We start from the raw sequence: 17,190 nt of genomic DNA, 5'->3' as shown, positions 1-17,190 counted from the left end.
ACTCATTATGTCATATTTTCACATTGACTGGCAATTTTTGAAATTGGAGATACACAACATTACTATAATATGACAATACACAACAATCAGTGTTAGGGTTATAATAATGTTCAGATTCTGTTAAAACTCTCATTATTCCCTTGGTTTTCTTTTGTGTGTACTGACCTTCATCAGTGAGCGATTCCATGGACTCTGTGACCTGGTTTGTTCTGTTGAGGGAGTCAGTGGACTGGGAAAGATACCGCAGGCCTTTGATGGGCATGTCGTCAAACACCGGACTGTATGGAGACATAATAATAATAATACAAATGATCTAATAATGTTGTTTTCACAACCCGTTGCACCCACACACAGTCCATTAATAAGCTGTTAAACACTTGTGGTGTTAACCTTAAATGCACTGTAGTTGCAGTTGTCAAACAAAAAGACAAATTAAGTCACAACGTAATTCATATTAATTGATTAGCATTAATATCACAGCATAATTAATATACAAATAGAAAGGGTAAATAGCAACAGAAACATTTTACTTTGGAAATGTAATTACCTGGGTACCATCATACTACAGCACATATACCACTTACAAATACAAGCACACAAAAACACAAGCGCTCACCCAGCAATGTTGCTTATGGAGAGACTCTTGGACAGGTTGTTGCCATGGAAGGTCATGATACTTGTGTGTCTCCGTGATGATGGAATAATCAGTGAAGAATGATCTTCTGGGGACAAGATGGCTGACCAGGGACGTTCTCTTGTCCCACCAGCTGGACAAGAGAGAGACATGCGGTACAGTTAGTGAACAGGTAGCCTACAAATCCCAAAACAACCACAGGGGATCCTAAAAGGATCCTTGAGGAACACCTTCATACTGGCTCAGTTTGTGTGATCCTTCCAATCCTGCATTTTCAATATCACAATGTTTCAAGAATGAAGAAAAGCAACGTTTGTTTAGCTTCTTGACGAGGCAATTTTGACATTATTCAATAGTTTTTAAAAGGTCTATAAATATGAAAGTGACTCAAATTGGAGATGTGGGTGTTTTTACCCAATAGAGGCAAGTTTTATTAACAAGTCATGCACAGATATCTTTTCTGTTGACGCTGGATTATTGTATAAGAACTAGTAGCCCTATACGATGTGTACTGGTGTTCTTCTAGTGTTTAAGTGAGGAATCTTAATTTTGAGTGGCTCTTCTGATGTTAAAACAGCCAAAGGAGCACCGTGTTTTCAGAGGACACAAGAAGTACAGAAACTACAAGTTAAGCTAACCTTGGTGCAAATAATTGCTGGGACAAAGTAAAAAACAACATTAACAGCTGTGTTTTGGCATCAAATCTGCAAAAAAAACCTGAAGATTATGAATGAAATCCAAGTTTATTTTGACACTCACATTTGTTCCTCATCGTGACTGTGGGGAAAGAGCTTGAATCTGGTACTGTAAACTGCTGCTTGGGCAACTAGCCAGAAACAGAGAATAAAGGCATCAATATTTGCTGCAGGAAAACAGAACACAACAGAATCAGTGTTGGAGTAACTCTGAGGGAACTTATACCTTCATCTTCACCTTGGCGCAAACAGGCAGACTGTCCCTGCAGCCCTTGTGGACGGAAGCATTACAGTCTGGGAAGAAAGCAACAGAACGCTCTGTGAATACTATGAGTGTGGTGGTGGTGGGGGTGTTGAGGGTGTGCAGAAAGGTGGGGGCCAGAAACTCTGACTGGTTTTCATAGCCGGCCAGGAAACTCCACCAGCCCACTAATGAAAGCCAGACTGGAGCAGAGCATGTGATGCAATCGAGGGGTAATACTGCTCGTGGACGAAGGGGAAAAAAACAGAGATAGGCCGAGGAATGACACACACATTAAAATGGACTTGCATGGGAAAATTTCAATTATGTAAACATTCCCAAGTCACCACTTTGGAACACTGGTCGTCATTCAAGATTGCTAAAATAAGATTTGCTGTAATCTGATCTCATTTAGTCAATCAACAACTCACATTCTCCTGTTTTCCTACAGAACTCATATACTTTCAAACTATATAAACATATAAGTTTCAAACTGCTAATCATTTTTGTGAGCTGACTTTGGAGCCGAAACTTGTGTATATATGCATATTATATATACTGACGTGTGTAAAAGTAAAAAATAACTGAAGCGATCATCAGGAAGTGCCATTGAGAGGAACAAATATGTCTAGTGATATCAAAATTCAGCTTCACAACAAGACTTCAGCAAGTTGCCATTAACTTTGATAGAGACGTGTTTCCAATAGACAGAAGTGTATGAAACAGACATGTTGCACAGTTGAAACCCACAAACCCACTACTGATCCTAATCATCCATGATAACATGCATACAACCTTTCCTTTCCTTTACAGCAACACATTTACGCTCTCACGGTGAAAAAATAACCCTGGTGTAACTCTCCCTGTCACAGTCTCAGAGTTTTTTTCACTTCCACCTATCACAAGGAAAGGGTATGCACTTGTGATACTGTAAAATAGTTTGGATAAAAGTATCTGCTAAGTGGATTATGTGATACATTTAATTATAACCTGCACAGTAAAACCCTTTAAAATTCCTGTAGTGATTTTCTCCTCTTAAATTGTTTTATTAGGTATTTTACTGCTTTTTGTGGAGGTCCCACTAATTCCAGCTAATCTCAGACAAAGGATCCCTGTATTTGTCTGCAGAATGGACACTAGCCAGACATCTGCAAGACTGAACCTCTTGAAAACACCCTCAGAACTGTCTGTGGCTCCAACAATCCCAACCAGACCGACTGAACACAACAAGAGCTGTTTTTGCCAGTCTGCCTTGTGAAGGCAGACTATGACCAAAGAGCATCGCTGTGATCCATCGCAGAGCTGGTTTCTCCTTTTTAGGGTTTTTTTGGGGTTGCGCCAAAGGCTTGTGCAATAAACTACATCCTCTTTAGGACTGCTGCTGCTTCAGTGGAAAACAATGCAAAGCTTTTTTTTTGTTGTCTGCACTGAAAGCCTGACTGGGTTACATTATAAGTAGCCCTCTAGTCAGTTTCACTACTTCAAACAGATCATGAAGCTGGTTCAGCCAACTATGACTGATTCTCTAGCCGGTTACAGCTAACTGCCAATATGGCGTAAATGTGGGATACAGAGAACACTTCAAGATATTTTTTGATATAAGAACAGACACTATCCAGCACTAATAATATAAGTTATTCATGTTTTCTGATGCTGTTAAAACATCAGCAGCAGTTTCATCAGCAGAGGAGTGTAACAGGCCATTTTCCATTATGATCATGAGAGAAACAAACACAATAACTGTGCTTTTTGTTTAAAATCAAACTCTAAACTCTTTAAATACGTGAATATAATTGTAAATTACGTGGTCCAAAAACACTGACTGGGCCTTTACAGTAAGGTATTATGATGTGTCATATAGTAAGATTCAAGCCTCCTAATGTACATCCACTAAAGGCCTTTTCTTTCTTTTGTCTCCTTGTGTTTAATGTTGATGAGAGCTATGTGTTTTTTTCAGATTAGAAATGAATTTACAATAAGATAAATTCTTTTAATAAAGCATCTCAGCACTTAAAGGACTTCAATCAGACTTGCAGCAACAGGAGTCCTGGTGATCCACAAACATGAAAGAACAAACAAAGGAACGAAAGAACAACAGAAAAAAGGAAATGAAGAACACATAGGAGAAGAGAAAAAAGGTACTCACGTGTGCATTGGAAAGCCTCCTTACTGTTGAAAGCCTTATTGCACTGGGAGCACTGGACTGCCTGCCCTGAGCTGATTGATACGAATAGATGACCGTTCACCGCTTTCTTGTCCTTCTCCTTACCCTCCTTCTCTTTCTCCCGTTTCTCTCGCTCCTTTTCCTGCACAGGTGTAAAAAAAAACAAAAAAAAAAGTGACGGGAGGATTAAGAACACGACCTAACCATGCCAGGACAAGAAGGTAACTTGAAGTTAAAAAAAAACTGTTTTGACTATCACTATTGTATAATAAATGTTCAGAAAAGAATAAGACTCAGCTTGGTAACCTGTAGATTAGACTCATTTACCAGGCATTGACAAAATGTCTCAGCATTCAGCTGGTTGCTTATGTTAAATTCCAGCAGAGCAACATTATTACTCTGATGTACCACACAGCAGGGGCTCTTGCATATTAAGTGATACATTATTAATGCTGACAACAAATTGCCTCACTATGAGACTATTTTAAATGTGGTTAATTTTTGTTTCCGACAGTCTCTGCAAATTTGTCTCATTTACAGACAGTGGGATTTTCCCTGAAAAACTCTGATAATGTGGTATGTTCTACAGGATGACTGGTTGGTGATTATAATGTTGGAAATTATGCTAAGCAGCACATAACAACTGTGGTAACATATCATGTCGTTTTTCAGCTACTGTTCAGCTCGTATGATGAATGAGCACAGATGCCTTTAGTGTTCTGAAAGACACTACTGCAGAATGCATGATTACTGATGAGACACTGTCTGGGAATCAAATCTTTGACCTTTCCATAACAGGGAGGTCTTTCTGCTGCTTCTGCATTAATGGGCGAGGTCATCTTCAGCTGTTGGTCATCTCTGTACACTGAACTGAATCACGATCCCATAAAGTGATGCTGAGAAGAACAGAGCTCTTATTCTCTTGGATTTACATCACAGAGCCTCCACCCAAACCCAGAGGAAATGGGAAAATGGAGTTTCCAGCTCATTTTAATGGCCAGCCCTAGGCCTCTTGGTTTGACGGACCACAAAGCTCTGACATACTAGAGCTCATTTTGTTCAGTCGCTTCAAGATACCATAAGCCTGACTGGACCACAGCGAGATTGCATGTTTTATAACTATTACAACACTTAGCATTCATGCTCACTTCCTGCAACAACAGCTAACCAATTGTGAAACACTTCAACAAACTTCTATGAAGAACAGTACAAGCCTAATGAAGTATTGTTCATCATGAGAATTATGCCCGATAATATCATGCTTGACAAGATTTCAACTTATTGGAAAAACATAATAAGCAAAGAAGATTCTCAGCACAATTTTGTTAGGCAACATGCATTCACAGGTCACTGAGTAGAAGCACAGGAGAAGTAATCACGTTTGACAGTAAAAACCATAGATTTAAACAAAAAGACGATTCAATAAAACATGATAAGCAATGACGTCACCGGAAAGCAGATCAGCCCTGAAGGGCACACAGGCCACTTTTAACATGATATTGTGACAGACTCTTACACTACAATTTGACTGGGAAACCAGAGCACTCTGTAAGCCTACCTCCAGCCAACCTTTCCATCTCTGTGAGAAGCCATGGCTCCCTGTGAATCTCCTGTATAACATCCCTGGCTGTGGTGGAGCGACTGAAGCTATTGCCAGCACTGAGGCTCCATGAAGCAAGCGGCAATGAGGAAGTGACTGGCTCACTACAGGAGGTGCTATTTCTGCAAAGACCCTTCGGTCTGGTAGAGATGGTATGACAACACTACACGAACTAGATCCCCTTCCAGAGCAGTCAGACTTTCGATACTGTACAGAAACATGTACAGTGTATGTGTATGTGTGCACAGTAAGAACAAAAAGAGATCAGACGACAACAGTCATAAATAAAATAGTTTGGACATTTTAGAGACTTTTTAGTACTTGACAGGAGAAAATAATGTGTAATAATGAGAAGAAGATTATTTTTTCATCTTTAATTTTCACTCACTAATGTGGTGTGTGACTGCTCTTTGGTTGCTGAGGTGCTTATTTTCATTCATCACTAAATATACAGTTTTTGTCAATTATTAATGTCATCAAATAACACTGACCTCGGCTACAGCAGCCAAAATGTGCACAATTTCAACATCAAAGTTTTGCTAAATGTCTTTGAATCTGCAAGACTGTCATCAATAATTTTCACCTTTGACAGTGAATAATTAGCCTCGGGCTGCCACAAGCTCTGACTATCCTGTCACTTTAAAAGCAAAGCATTGACTGAGGTTAGTGAGGATATTATAAAACCACAGGCAACTTCTTCTTCCTGTTTTACTTCCTGTTCAGTGTCTCTTGCAAGGGCTGCACTATTATAGTAAGCTAACACAGGTTTCAGTAACTACTGTGACCGTAATTCCCAAATAAGACCATTTGTCAGTGCAATTTAAAAATCTAAGAATTGACAGCTGCATTCTCTAATTACGTGAGACTATAGTATTACAATTTGTACACTCCCAAAACTTCCAAATCACAACAAGGTTAAACCTGTTTGAGCTCAAATTTGTCATTTTTCTTTGGCTAAAATCCTTTAACCTGAAACAAAATAGTCATAATAATAATATCTCGCACAATAATCAGGATTATCATCACTAACTTACTTTGTAGTAAGAAAGGAATTCTCTATTCTCACTGGAAAAAGGTAAATCACCTAACATGGCTCTGTTTGAGGAAAAAAAAAGACAACTTTGACCACCCTCTTACACCAGAGATTTGGGTTTGTGACCAGTAAATGTTGTGGTCTCAAAACCAAGTCTGCTGTGGAAATTAGAACGGAGGAAGTTACAAGAAACACCAACCTGCCCTAAAGCAAGACATGCAACCCCCAACCGTTCTCCTGGTGCTGCTCAGAGGCCAACAAGAGAAGATGTACAGGGCAGCTCCCAGTGTGAAAGTGTGAAACTGCATTAATGTGAAGCATTGTGAGACTGAAAAGCCGCCTGGTGTTCAGTCATCCTTGCTCGAAGGAATAAATGTTGCACACATGAAGGCCCTGCTCTGGCAGAGTGGTGTGTACAGTGAAAATAGACAAACGAACATCTATGACAGCATCACAAACTGGAGAATTCAAATCTCCACGTTCCCTCACCCTGGTCTTTTTGTACATCTTGTTCTTGAGGTAGCTGAAGGTCCGGCTGACTTTCGTCACATTCTTTCCCTCAGTGTCACTCCTTAGAGGGCCAGGCTCCTCCTCTGATATACTGGAAGACACACACACACACACACACACACTTAATATCATACCGCATTCACATGACGTTCTACCAAACATTCTGAAAATGGTTCTTTGCAGCACTATAAAGGTTCCATGGACAACCACTGACTGCTTCAGAGAACCTTTCCAAACTTTCTTTATAAGACTATAAAAGTCCCAGCTGCATTAAAAGCCTTAAGAACAGATTTCTGGTAATATATGTATAATGTTTAGGGTGCAGAGTTAAAGGTGGACTGACCTGTATGCTAGTGATCCAGAGGCGCTAGAAAACGATTTCATACCTGGAAAGAAACAAGAGAAGCAGGACAAAGATTCAGGAGTGTGTTACAACAGGACAGGAGGTTTCTTTTCTATTCACTGTATTTATTATCTGAGGGGGAAGTTTTCTTTCTTCCCTCATGTTGGGGGACGTACCACTGGGTCGTCCTGTTTTCCCTAAGTATGAGTTAATGACCTGACTGACCTGACAGTCAGAAATTATTCTTGGTTGTAAGTCCCAGTCCTGGCTGCAAGAATTGGGCAGAGAATTGAATAACCCATGTTCTCCTGTCCTTCAGCTGCTACTTTTAATGTTTTTGAGCAAGGTATTCAAGCTTCAGCTACTCTTGTAGAGTCATGTGGAGGTCAATGACACAATTACTCTGGCAGTGATGAGGCAGCCAGCACCAAGGCCAAAAGCTGAAGCCAGTACTGCCTTCAGATTCATTGCCATTAATGGCTGCTAAAGTCTGGCTCCAAAAGATCTCTGGCTGCGTACTGCAGAGATCTAAACTCACAGTGAAAATACACTCAGTATTTATTTTCCCCTCAAGACGTGATGTTGTCAATACCTAATTACGCTCCTGTGTCGTGGTGTCTATTTAAAAATATACTGTTTAATCAAGATACTAAGGCCTACAGATATTTTGGAGCACGTTTGCTCGATTGACAGGAGTATCACTCTGTTGCACAAAGACTCTCCTGGGTGGCTGCAGTATATGCCAAGTGTAAGTGTTGTTCAAGCTGGTATTTTTCAATTAATCATTGATCTGCTGTTTGAATCTGTTGGCGCATGATATGAATTAAAAATATGTAAATATAAATGAAAGCATGAGAGTCTCTACTTATTTGGTATTAGTTAAGTCTAGGCATGCATCCTTTTCAGGGAACAACAATCATTTCTATCAAATATTCTGACGTACACACAAATATGCAACGCATTGCTCGCCTGCTCTGCATCAGAAAGTCAAACCCAAATAGGGATAATGAGGGCAAAGTTTTGGCCTGCCTGTGTTGCTAGCGACACAGTCAAGGAGATAGGGAACACTATTGGAAGTATCTTATAGATAAGAATAGGGAAGGAATGGCTCAGTGTCTTTGACTAAAGGTGACAGGCTCACATTTATCAGGAGGGAAGAAAGGGCTTCCTCAGTTCACCTGCAGTGTTTATGATAATGTTTTTCCTCTTTTTCTGGCGATCACGTTTCATTATTCGCAAGCAGACGAAACAAAGAATAATCTAAATAAATGTCAGCTAAATACTGGGCTGGGCAGGGGACAGGAGAAGCCTTATTTAATGTTGTTTTCGTCGACAGGACTTACTAGCACAAAGCCTGCTGCCTAGGTGAAAGGTGATTTTCTACACCAATGATTTTGCTACATGCCCATTCTAATTGCACATTCAACACTGCAAGCAACTTAATATCAGCTGTAATTAGTGGTTTTCTTATGACAAGTTTGCTGCAGCAGAACTTGTGGGCTTCATTGCCCTCAAGCATTTAGTTGTGTCCAGAGCATTCACCCAGCACAAAACTGTAAAAAACAAGTTTCGACTGCAGAACTTATGCAAACTTTACCTTAGTGTGCAATATATTACATTATGTGCCTTTTGTGGTTTGTGTTCATAATTTATTTTTTCAAATTAACCAGTTTTCCCTCAGCCAACCTTATACTCCTTCTATTTGAGTGATTCCAGGAAGGTTTTTGTCACCTCCACAGACGGGGCATAAAGACCTTACTGTACTTCCAGTCAGAGGGTGCATAAATCTGAGTACTTCTAGTTCATAAACATGTGGCTGTGTCAATGATCGTAACTGTGTCCTTTCATCAAAACACAACTTTTGTTTGTCTTTGCAGGAAAGGGACATCATTTACTCTCATATCCACACAGTGAATAGTAATGGTGCATTTGTCTGTGGGTTTCAGGCTCTTACAAAAGGATCCAGGGCTCTAAAAGGGACAACTACTGTTCTGATTCTGACATAACTGCTAATTTCTACTGCACCTAAGTTTACAGTATTGTACTTACTCATGTTATCCTCATCATCGCTAGATGAAGAGTCCCCATAAACGAACTGAGACTTAGATTTGGTGAGGATGGGGGAAAGATTGAAAGAGAAGGAAATTCGCCTCTTACGTCTCAGGCGTCCCACTGCTGGGGGGGAGCAGGAAGGAAAGAACCACAGCAGGCACTGATCACTTGTTAAAAGTGAGCAACTTTATAACACACCAATAACAGTGAGAATGGGGGATGGGTCGGGGCAATATCAAGATAAACTTTAATACCCCAACACAGCTACACTTGTCACTCACCATCAATGTCTCTCTGGCTGATGGCGAGCATGGATACAGACTTGGTGAGGGGCAGGGCCATTGGAGGACAGCTGTTTCGCAGAGGTCGATACCGCCTTGACTTCTAGAGCAAGAGACACAAGGTTGAGCCAACACAATGCATGACAAATGCAAAAAAAAAGACACAGTGATCCAGAAAGAGATAACGCAGAACAAAACATCACCAGTCACGTATCTGAAAACAGGAACAATAAACTGAAAAGGGAAACTGCACAAATGATTTTGTGATGTTGTGTTCACAATTTGTTTTAAATTCAATGTGAGCCGAGTGAAGCAGCCTGAGGGAAGTGGTGTTTATTAATTCTTGCTAATCCCCGAACTGACAAGTCTCAAATTTCCCCAGACTGTTTATAAGTCTTGTTTATGTACAAGCTTTACAAATATATTTTTCCTCTCGTGTGAATTAGGCGAAGGATGTTTTTGAGGTTCCCTCCGGGCTGACTGCATGACTGCATGAAGATATGACATCTAAAGGGCAGATTTGATGAGTGTGTTAGCTGACCTGGTTGTCCAGTCTGCTGTGCTCCTCCATCTCCTCCTGCTCCTCAGTTAGAGACACCAGGGAGCCCCTATCATCGCTGTCGTGCCGGAACATCCTTAAAGGCTCGAGGATTCGGGGCCCCTGGGCGGCGGGTCTCCTCAGCTCCTCTTGGCCCCCACTGAGCCCCTCCAAGCTGTAGCTGTATGGACAAACAGAAGGCAGAGGTGACCTCAATGAAGGTGTAGTGATTGTACTGTACACACACACACACACACACACAGACTTCACTAGTCTCTCTGGACTATTCATCACAGCCTTTCAAATACACACAGCTGCTGCTGCAACAAACACAAACAGACACACACACCAATACACACACACACACACACAGCTGGTCCTGCACAGTGTTTAGCCAGCTGAGTTATCACTGGGCTCCTGAGCAGATTTACAGCTGAAGCGGTGGCAAATGACTTCCAACATCAGCATCAGCATAGAGAGCTGTGCTGCTGTGATTTACAAACCCAATTACATCGATCTATGACTGGAAATAAGAGGCCTTGAAAAATCCAATACAATGATTATGGAGAGGAAAACTACAGCTACATTTCAGGATGAGCTATGCTAGGTGGCTATAGCTCTATTTGCCTCAGGACAGACTTGGTGATAGTTAAAGCTCTGGCAGTAAATCTCTTATCTCCAGCCTTTGGGTTTGTATGGCACTCTATTATCCAGCAAATCATCATCCCATCACATTCAAACATAACTAACCTAAACTGGACCAAAAGAGTCATGACTAGGTGATTATCAGTGACCAACATAAAGCAGCACTCACCTATCCTCCGGGCCGTGAATGAAGATGACTATATCTGTCATATTAAGACCTGCTTCCTGCCAGTATTATTACACACTACCCTACAGAGCAAGAAGATCCTCGCTACTGAAACATGAATAACACCAGCAGCTGTCGCAACTCTCTGTTGTCGGAAGCTACTGACTGACTGACACTGTATGATGGGGCATGACACTCAAACGCACACACACACAAAAAACACACACACACCCGCAACAATGGCAAATGCAAATAAAGTAGCATGTAAATACTCCCTATTCAAAGAAGGTCATGTGCCCTTAGTAAGAAAAAAATATCATGCACACATATAAACACACTGTACCTGAGGGAACTAACTACTTCCGCACCATGGATGTGGGGAGCACCAGGAGGGCACCAGCTGATACTAACAGAGTGCGAGGTAGATGGGTTTGTCGGGGAAGAATGGAGATGGAGATGAAGAGGAGTGATGGGAAGATGGACAAGCGAGTATGGAAAAGTAATAATGAAGCACATAGAGGAGGATATGGAAAGGACAGTGTTACAGGGATGTCAGAGGAGAGTGACGGTTTTCACACATATCAGGAGTCAGGACCACTGCTCTGACTTGGTACTGTACTGTAGACTATTTCATACTATCAAACATACATTTATTTCTTGCTGTGGTGTTGTTATAATTATCAGTAGAAGACAGGAAATACACTGGAACTCAAGCTGTTTCACAGCAATGCAGAACTTATAGCCCGGACACTGTTAGCACTGTTAAAACCAGTGCTGTAGGAGCCACTGCAGTACAAATGAATAATTCTCTTGAATGTTGTAAAAAGTGGGCTAAAGGTTACAGCAGTGCTCTCCAACCATGATAGCTAAGTTTTAATTAGAACCCAACTGATGAATAGCCAGGCCAATACCATTGAAATGATATTAGCTTATAAAGCATATTGGTATCAGTGCATATGTCAGCTGTATAGTAACAACATACTGCAGTAAAGAAATGTCAAAGATATGTTTGAGGTAATTTTGAAACAGTGTTGCCATTACATAGTTTGTCCACTAGAGATCACTTACAATTGTATTTTTAAACTGTTTTCTCGCTTAGTGTTAACAGCTGTAAGAAGTTTCATGTGGGAATTAATAAATAAATCAAAATATAGAGTATTCAATAGAGAAGAATGTTTTAAAAATCGCATGTCTGACATCAAAAACCATCCACTGACCCACTCCCTCCCACTGGCTTATTCCCGAGCCAATAGAATCTACTGGCAAAGGGTTCAGTAAATAGATCAATGCCTATATCATAACGTCAACATCCTACTCTTATGTCATTCTGGCCTCCATCTAAGATCCTCCAACATCTCCAGAACCTCACTGAAGTCATGCCAGAAGGCTGAAACCTAAAAATGGCATGTTGCTTGGGTCCCATCCCAATTACTTTACTCCCAAAAAACCACACTACACCTAAGCTACAAAACACTAAGGACTGCTATCATCAGCCCTAACTGAGCCTTCCTCTCTTCTCCCCACTTACTGCTTTTTCTTGGTCAAAGTGCAGTTTTTCACACAAACAATAAAGGCCTTCTTCTTGCAACTAGAACAATTATGCATAACACTTGAACATCTTCCATCCCATCTTTACTGCTGTTGAACACTGTCTTCGCCAAGACTGAACTCAGTCCTTTGAGCCTTGAGAGCTGAACTTCCCTCTTTTGTGTGACTGCTTGTCGTTACCACTGCAATACAAAACACTAGTGTGTCTCAATCTATTTCCCACAGTATTTCTTGCACAATCCAACGCATGAAAAGAGAGCAAAATCGTTCATTGCAGATCCACAAAGGCTACACCTACATGGATTTCACAGTACATGTCACCTAGCCAGACGTCAATCTTAATACATGAACCGATGGATGTGATGTATTAATACCTTCTCCTGTGAAAGGTCGGCTTGCCCTCACCAGGGATACGGATGGAACTGGAGGTCATGGATGAGAGACAGAGACAGGAAGCGGTGGATGATAAGGGGATGGCAGGTCAATAAAAACATAATGAATGAATGAATTAAAAACTTTATTCAATAATGGGACCATAATCTTTCTGGCAGGTTGGATATCTATTATCACTGCCATCTGTGTATGTGGTGGTAGTGGTCTGAGGCCCTTGCCACCATACTGGAGGAGTGAAAACGATGGCATTTGTTCAGTATAAGGATCTTAAAGGAATAATTTAACAATTTGGGAAATACACTTTGCTTTCTCACTGAGAGTTAGATGAGTATTGATACATATCTGCCAGTTAAATGTGAAGCTGGAGTCATGAAATTGTTAGCTTAGCTTAGCATATACACTAATAGCAGGGGGAAACAGCTACTCTGACTCTACCAGCACCTCAAAAGCTCACTAATGAAAAAAAAAAACCAAAGTGTAACGAGAAATACCGCCTCGCGGTTGTATGCCTTTGCGAACCAGTGAAGATGCAGTTTATACCCGTGTCTATTAAAACTCATGTAATATTTGTAGTGAAGACTTTGAAGGACTTTAAATAAAATCACCACAGTTTCAAGGTGGGCAACAAAGATTAGTGTCACCAATTCAGTATCCCACCAAATGTGAAATATGGTCACAATCTCCTCTTCTGTTCCTGAGTTATGGAGTTGAATAACAGCCAGGAAAGTGTTTTTGCAGCACATCATGATGTCACAGTGAAGTTGACCTTTGACCTTTTGGATATCAAATGTCATCACTTCATCATTTTATCCTATTAGACATTTGTGTGAAACTTTGTCATAATTAGAATCTGAATTCTTGAGTTATGGTCAAAAAAGTGTTTTGTGAGGTCACAGTGACCTTTTACCACCAAATTCTAATCAGTTCATTCTTGAGTCCAAATGGACGTTGGTGCCACATCTGAAGAAATTCTCTCAAGACGTTCCTGAGATATTGTGTTCACGAGAATTAGACAGACGGACGACGGACAGACAACAGACAACCCAAAAACATAATGCCTCTGGGCCACTGGTGTTGCTGGTGCGGAGGCATAACAACGACACATTGTAGTTTAACTAGAAACAGCCTCACACATAACACCCTGTGAAACCACAACTTTTTTTACATCTCATTCTTTGAAACAAACATGATATGACGGGTTCATTAGTGAGGTTTAGAACTGCAAGTAGCTAGATTGTATGACCTTTGTACACAGTCAGGCTAGCTGTTTGGCCTTGCTTCCAGTCTCTGTGCTAAGCTAAGCTAACCAACTGCTGGCTGCAGCCTTACACTGTACTTACTATACTTACTGATCTTCTAATCTAACGCGTCACAAGAAAGCGAATAAGCAAATCCTCAAAATATCAAAAAATTCCATTAAAATGTGAATATACAGTAGAATGAGGCAAATCAGGCATCACTTTAAATGTGCGTGATAGCTCTATGGTCACAGTAAATAGGTTAATAATACTACGACCATTATTCTTTACATAACATGTACTTTAAGCAGCTGCAGCAACATTTTTCAGAACATTAGTCACTCTTTGCAATCACTTTGTATGCTTTTTATGTGCTCTAGGTGCCTCATGTTTATCTATTAAAGACATCTCAGAGGAAAAAAATGATTTTATTCTCTGTCATTAGGTCCACTGAAAGACAACAGAATGGTGATAATGGCTGTTTCTGCCCAACTTGAATATCATAAAAATAGTAGATGATAAATGCCTAAAGCTGTTGTTTTTCTGTTTTCACTCCAACAAGGTGGCAGAGGCCTGGTAAACTACTCTGCAGACAGTCTATGACAGGCTGCTGTTCTGGCAGGGAAAACAATATAGATGTCATGGTTTTGTTCTTGATGTGCTCTGCATTGGTGTTGTTGGTGTATGCGAATGTGAAGTAGTATGTGTTAACTGATGATTACTGTACACGCTGGTGTGAGTGTGAACAAGTTGACCTGTGTGTCTCTGTGTCTTTGTGAGTATGCATCTGTGTGGGTACAATTTTGGTACAGTAGCTCCCTGCCAACACCAGACAAATGGCAACACAGCTGCTCACAGCAGGAGGAGGAAACACTCAACATGGCACAGAGGGAGTGACATCAACAAGCTCTAATAACACTGACATCTGCACACATCAGGTCTACTGACATCTACTGACTAACAGTGCACTAACACCAGCAGCTAAATGTCAAGGACCAAGAAGCTGTATCTCACAATCAATTCAACTCCATAGAATAAATAAGAAGCAGAAGCTTCAATATTTTATCTGTATTTTATGCTCATGTTTTTACCAAATTTATACCTCTTCAATAACAACTAACAGAGTGTAATTAGAAATATGCATACTTCTCTGAGACTAATCTTGAAAAATCTGATATAATTTGGTGCCAATCTCTCACCTCCTTTGGTTCATCTCTGCGTCTCCTCCGTTGTTCTTTCCAGGACCCCAGCTGTGACGGCGAAGAGGCGACAGGGAGCGGATGCTGTTCCGGAGGAGACAGGAGCGCCTCGGCACCTCTGTCACTCTGTCTTTGGCCTCTTCTTCGGCTTCTCCCACTGCTCCTCCTCCTCCTCCTCCACCACCACCTCCGTCTGCAGTGATGGGAGCCCCAGTCTGAAGGCCCTCCTCTGGGCTCCAGCTGCAGCCCAGGCCCTGGCTGCCCTCGGGACTGGAGCTGGACGGGCCGACGCTTGCGGTGTCGTCTGTGGAGGAGCAGGAGACGGAAACCTCGCTGGCACTGTCTCCTCCTGTCACTGGTTCATCATTCTGCGGACATCCAAAAAGATATTTATTGTTATTATTTAAAAAACCTCACTGCCCGTCACCATGTGCTACAGGGCCAAAGCTAAAGAAACACCACTTAAAAGTGATGGTTTATAATGAATCACAAGAACACCTTCATTCATTTAAAAATGATTGAACTCACTGCCAGAATCTGATCGAATATTTATTAATTTTATTATTTCAGGGACCAGGTGTGTATAAAAGTAGTTGCTTTCTCTTAAGTATTAACTTCCATCCCACATTTTAACAGGAAGTGGAACCTTTAACCTCAAAACCCTTAAATCATCCAGCTACAGTAACAGAGAAATCCTGGGAGAATTTGGCTCATGGATTCAGTTTTACTGACCACATAGACAAAGAGAAGAATATTAGATTAGATTACAAAATAATAGAACAGAATAGAAAATTAGAGTAGAATAAAATAGAATATTAGAATATTAAAATAGAACAGAATAGAATGGAATGGAGATTATAATATAGAATGAAATGGAATATTAGAATAAAATCATAGAGAATAAAATAAATGTCCTTCAAATTATTGTTAATTACTTAGCCTATTACCTTGTATATCCTTCAGCATTTTTCACTGAAGCATGAGGTGAATTAAAAGAATGCTGCGAAGCTATTTAACCCACAGGAATGAGATATAATGAAGACCAAATGGAGGGGCTCAGGCATAATGAGCCAGAGCCACTTTATAGCAGCGGTGACATTAAAACAAACACCAATAAATGATGGCAACCTTGTGTACACAAACTTTTCCCAGGAAGGTGATTTTTAAGCTATATACAATGTTTTTAAGGTGTTTTCATCATTGGGACGGGACTGCCTTATACTGATTCAATGCTGAATATGTATACTGCACATTTGTCAACATAAACAATGCATATACACAGAAAGTGCTTGTTTGTTTTTTGATGAATCTTTGAATCAAGCAAAACACTGAGTCTAATTCACAAGAACCATATGTTTTTCATATGGTTGTTGTTGTGTTTTGTACTGTTGGTCTGACAAAACAAGACATTTGATTTGTCACGTTGGGCTCTGAGAAACTGGGATGGACATTTTTCTGATGTTTTACATACACAATGATTAATCGATTGATCGGGAAAATCATCCTCTGGGGAGCATGAATGTCATGACACAGTATTTGATCTGGTGGGAAAGAGCTGCTGGATACACATGCACAGGTTGGGGATAGTCTATTAAGAGCTAATTTGTAGGTGTGAGGTTTAACTGAGCCTATTGTGCTGCCAGCTGCAGTGTGAGAGCTGAGCATAGAGCTGCTTCTGTTGCAGAGCTGGCAATGAAAGATCTGCTTTATGCTGCGGACCCGGCTTCCTCTGGGAGTGAGAGAACACATGAGTTTATGTGTGTGTGCGTACATTCATGGGAGAGAATGTATGTGACTGCAATGTATGTGGGCGTGTCTGTGCAAGTCACATGATTTTAGCTATAGACGTAGGAGAAGGAATCAGCAGGGAATTGAATTTTATATTTTTGGGCTTTTATTCTTGCACACTA

General features: G+C 40.7%; 1 protein-coding gene across 5 annotated transcripts in view; it reads right to left on the bottom strand.

The window, feature by feature from the left end:
* The window catches only part of LOC137186726 (A-kinase anchor protein 13), a 110,260-nt gene that overhangs the window by 23,979 nt on the left and 69,091 nt on the right, over positions 1-17,190 (bottom strand). For 2 of the 5 annotated variants that reach the window (XM_067595790.1, XM_067595779.1), the window contains exons 12-23: positions 15,281-15,648; positions 12,825-12,872; positions 11,246-11,308; positions 10,095-10,272; positions 9,554-9,656; positions 7,221-7,263; positions 6,857-6,968; positions 3,717-3,876; positions 1,556-1,623; positions 1,394-1,460; positions 617-767; positions 166-278 (exon numbers count right to left, since the gene is read on the bottom strand). In XM_067595790.1, coding sequence (XP_067451891.1) covers positions 166-278; positions 617-767; positions 1,394-1,460; positions 1,556-1,623; positions 3,717-3,876; positions 6,857-6,968; positions 7,221-7,263; positions 9,554-9,656; positions 10,095-10,272; positions 11,246-11,308; positions 12,825-12,872; positions 15,281-15,648 — 1,474 coding nt within the window. The remainder of the gene's footprint in view (positions 1-165; positions 279-616; positions 768-1,393; positions 1,461-1,555; positions 1,624-3,716; positions 3,877-6,856; positions 6,969-7,220; positions 7,264-9,553; positions 9,657-10,094; positions 10,273-11,245; positions 11,309-12,824; positions 12,873-15,280; positions 15,649-17,190) is intronic. The other 3 variants (XM_067595785.1, XM_067595799.1, XM_067595805.1) reach the window with 3 other exon arrangements.

This window comes from Thunnus thynnus, chromosome 1 (assembly GCF_963924715.1).
Source record: "Thunnus thynnus chromosome 1, fThuThy2.1, whole genome shotgun sequence".
In the NCBI taxonomy this organism is placed as follows: domain Eukaryota; kingdom Metazoa; phylum Chordata; class Actinopteri; order Scombriformes; family Scombridae; genus Thunnus; species Thunnus thynnus.
Note: the sequence above shows the minus strand (reverse complement) of the source record. Positions and strands in the feature narration are given on the sequence as shown.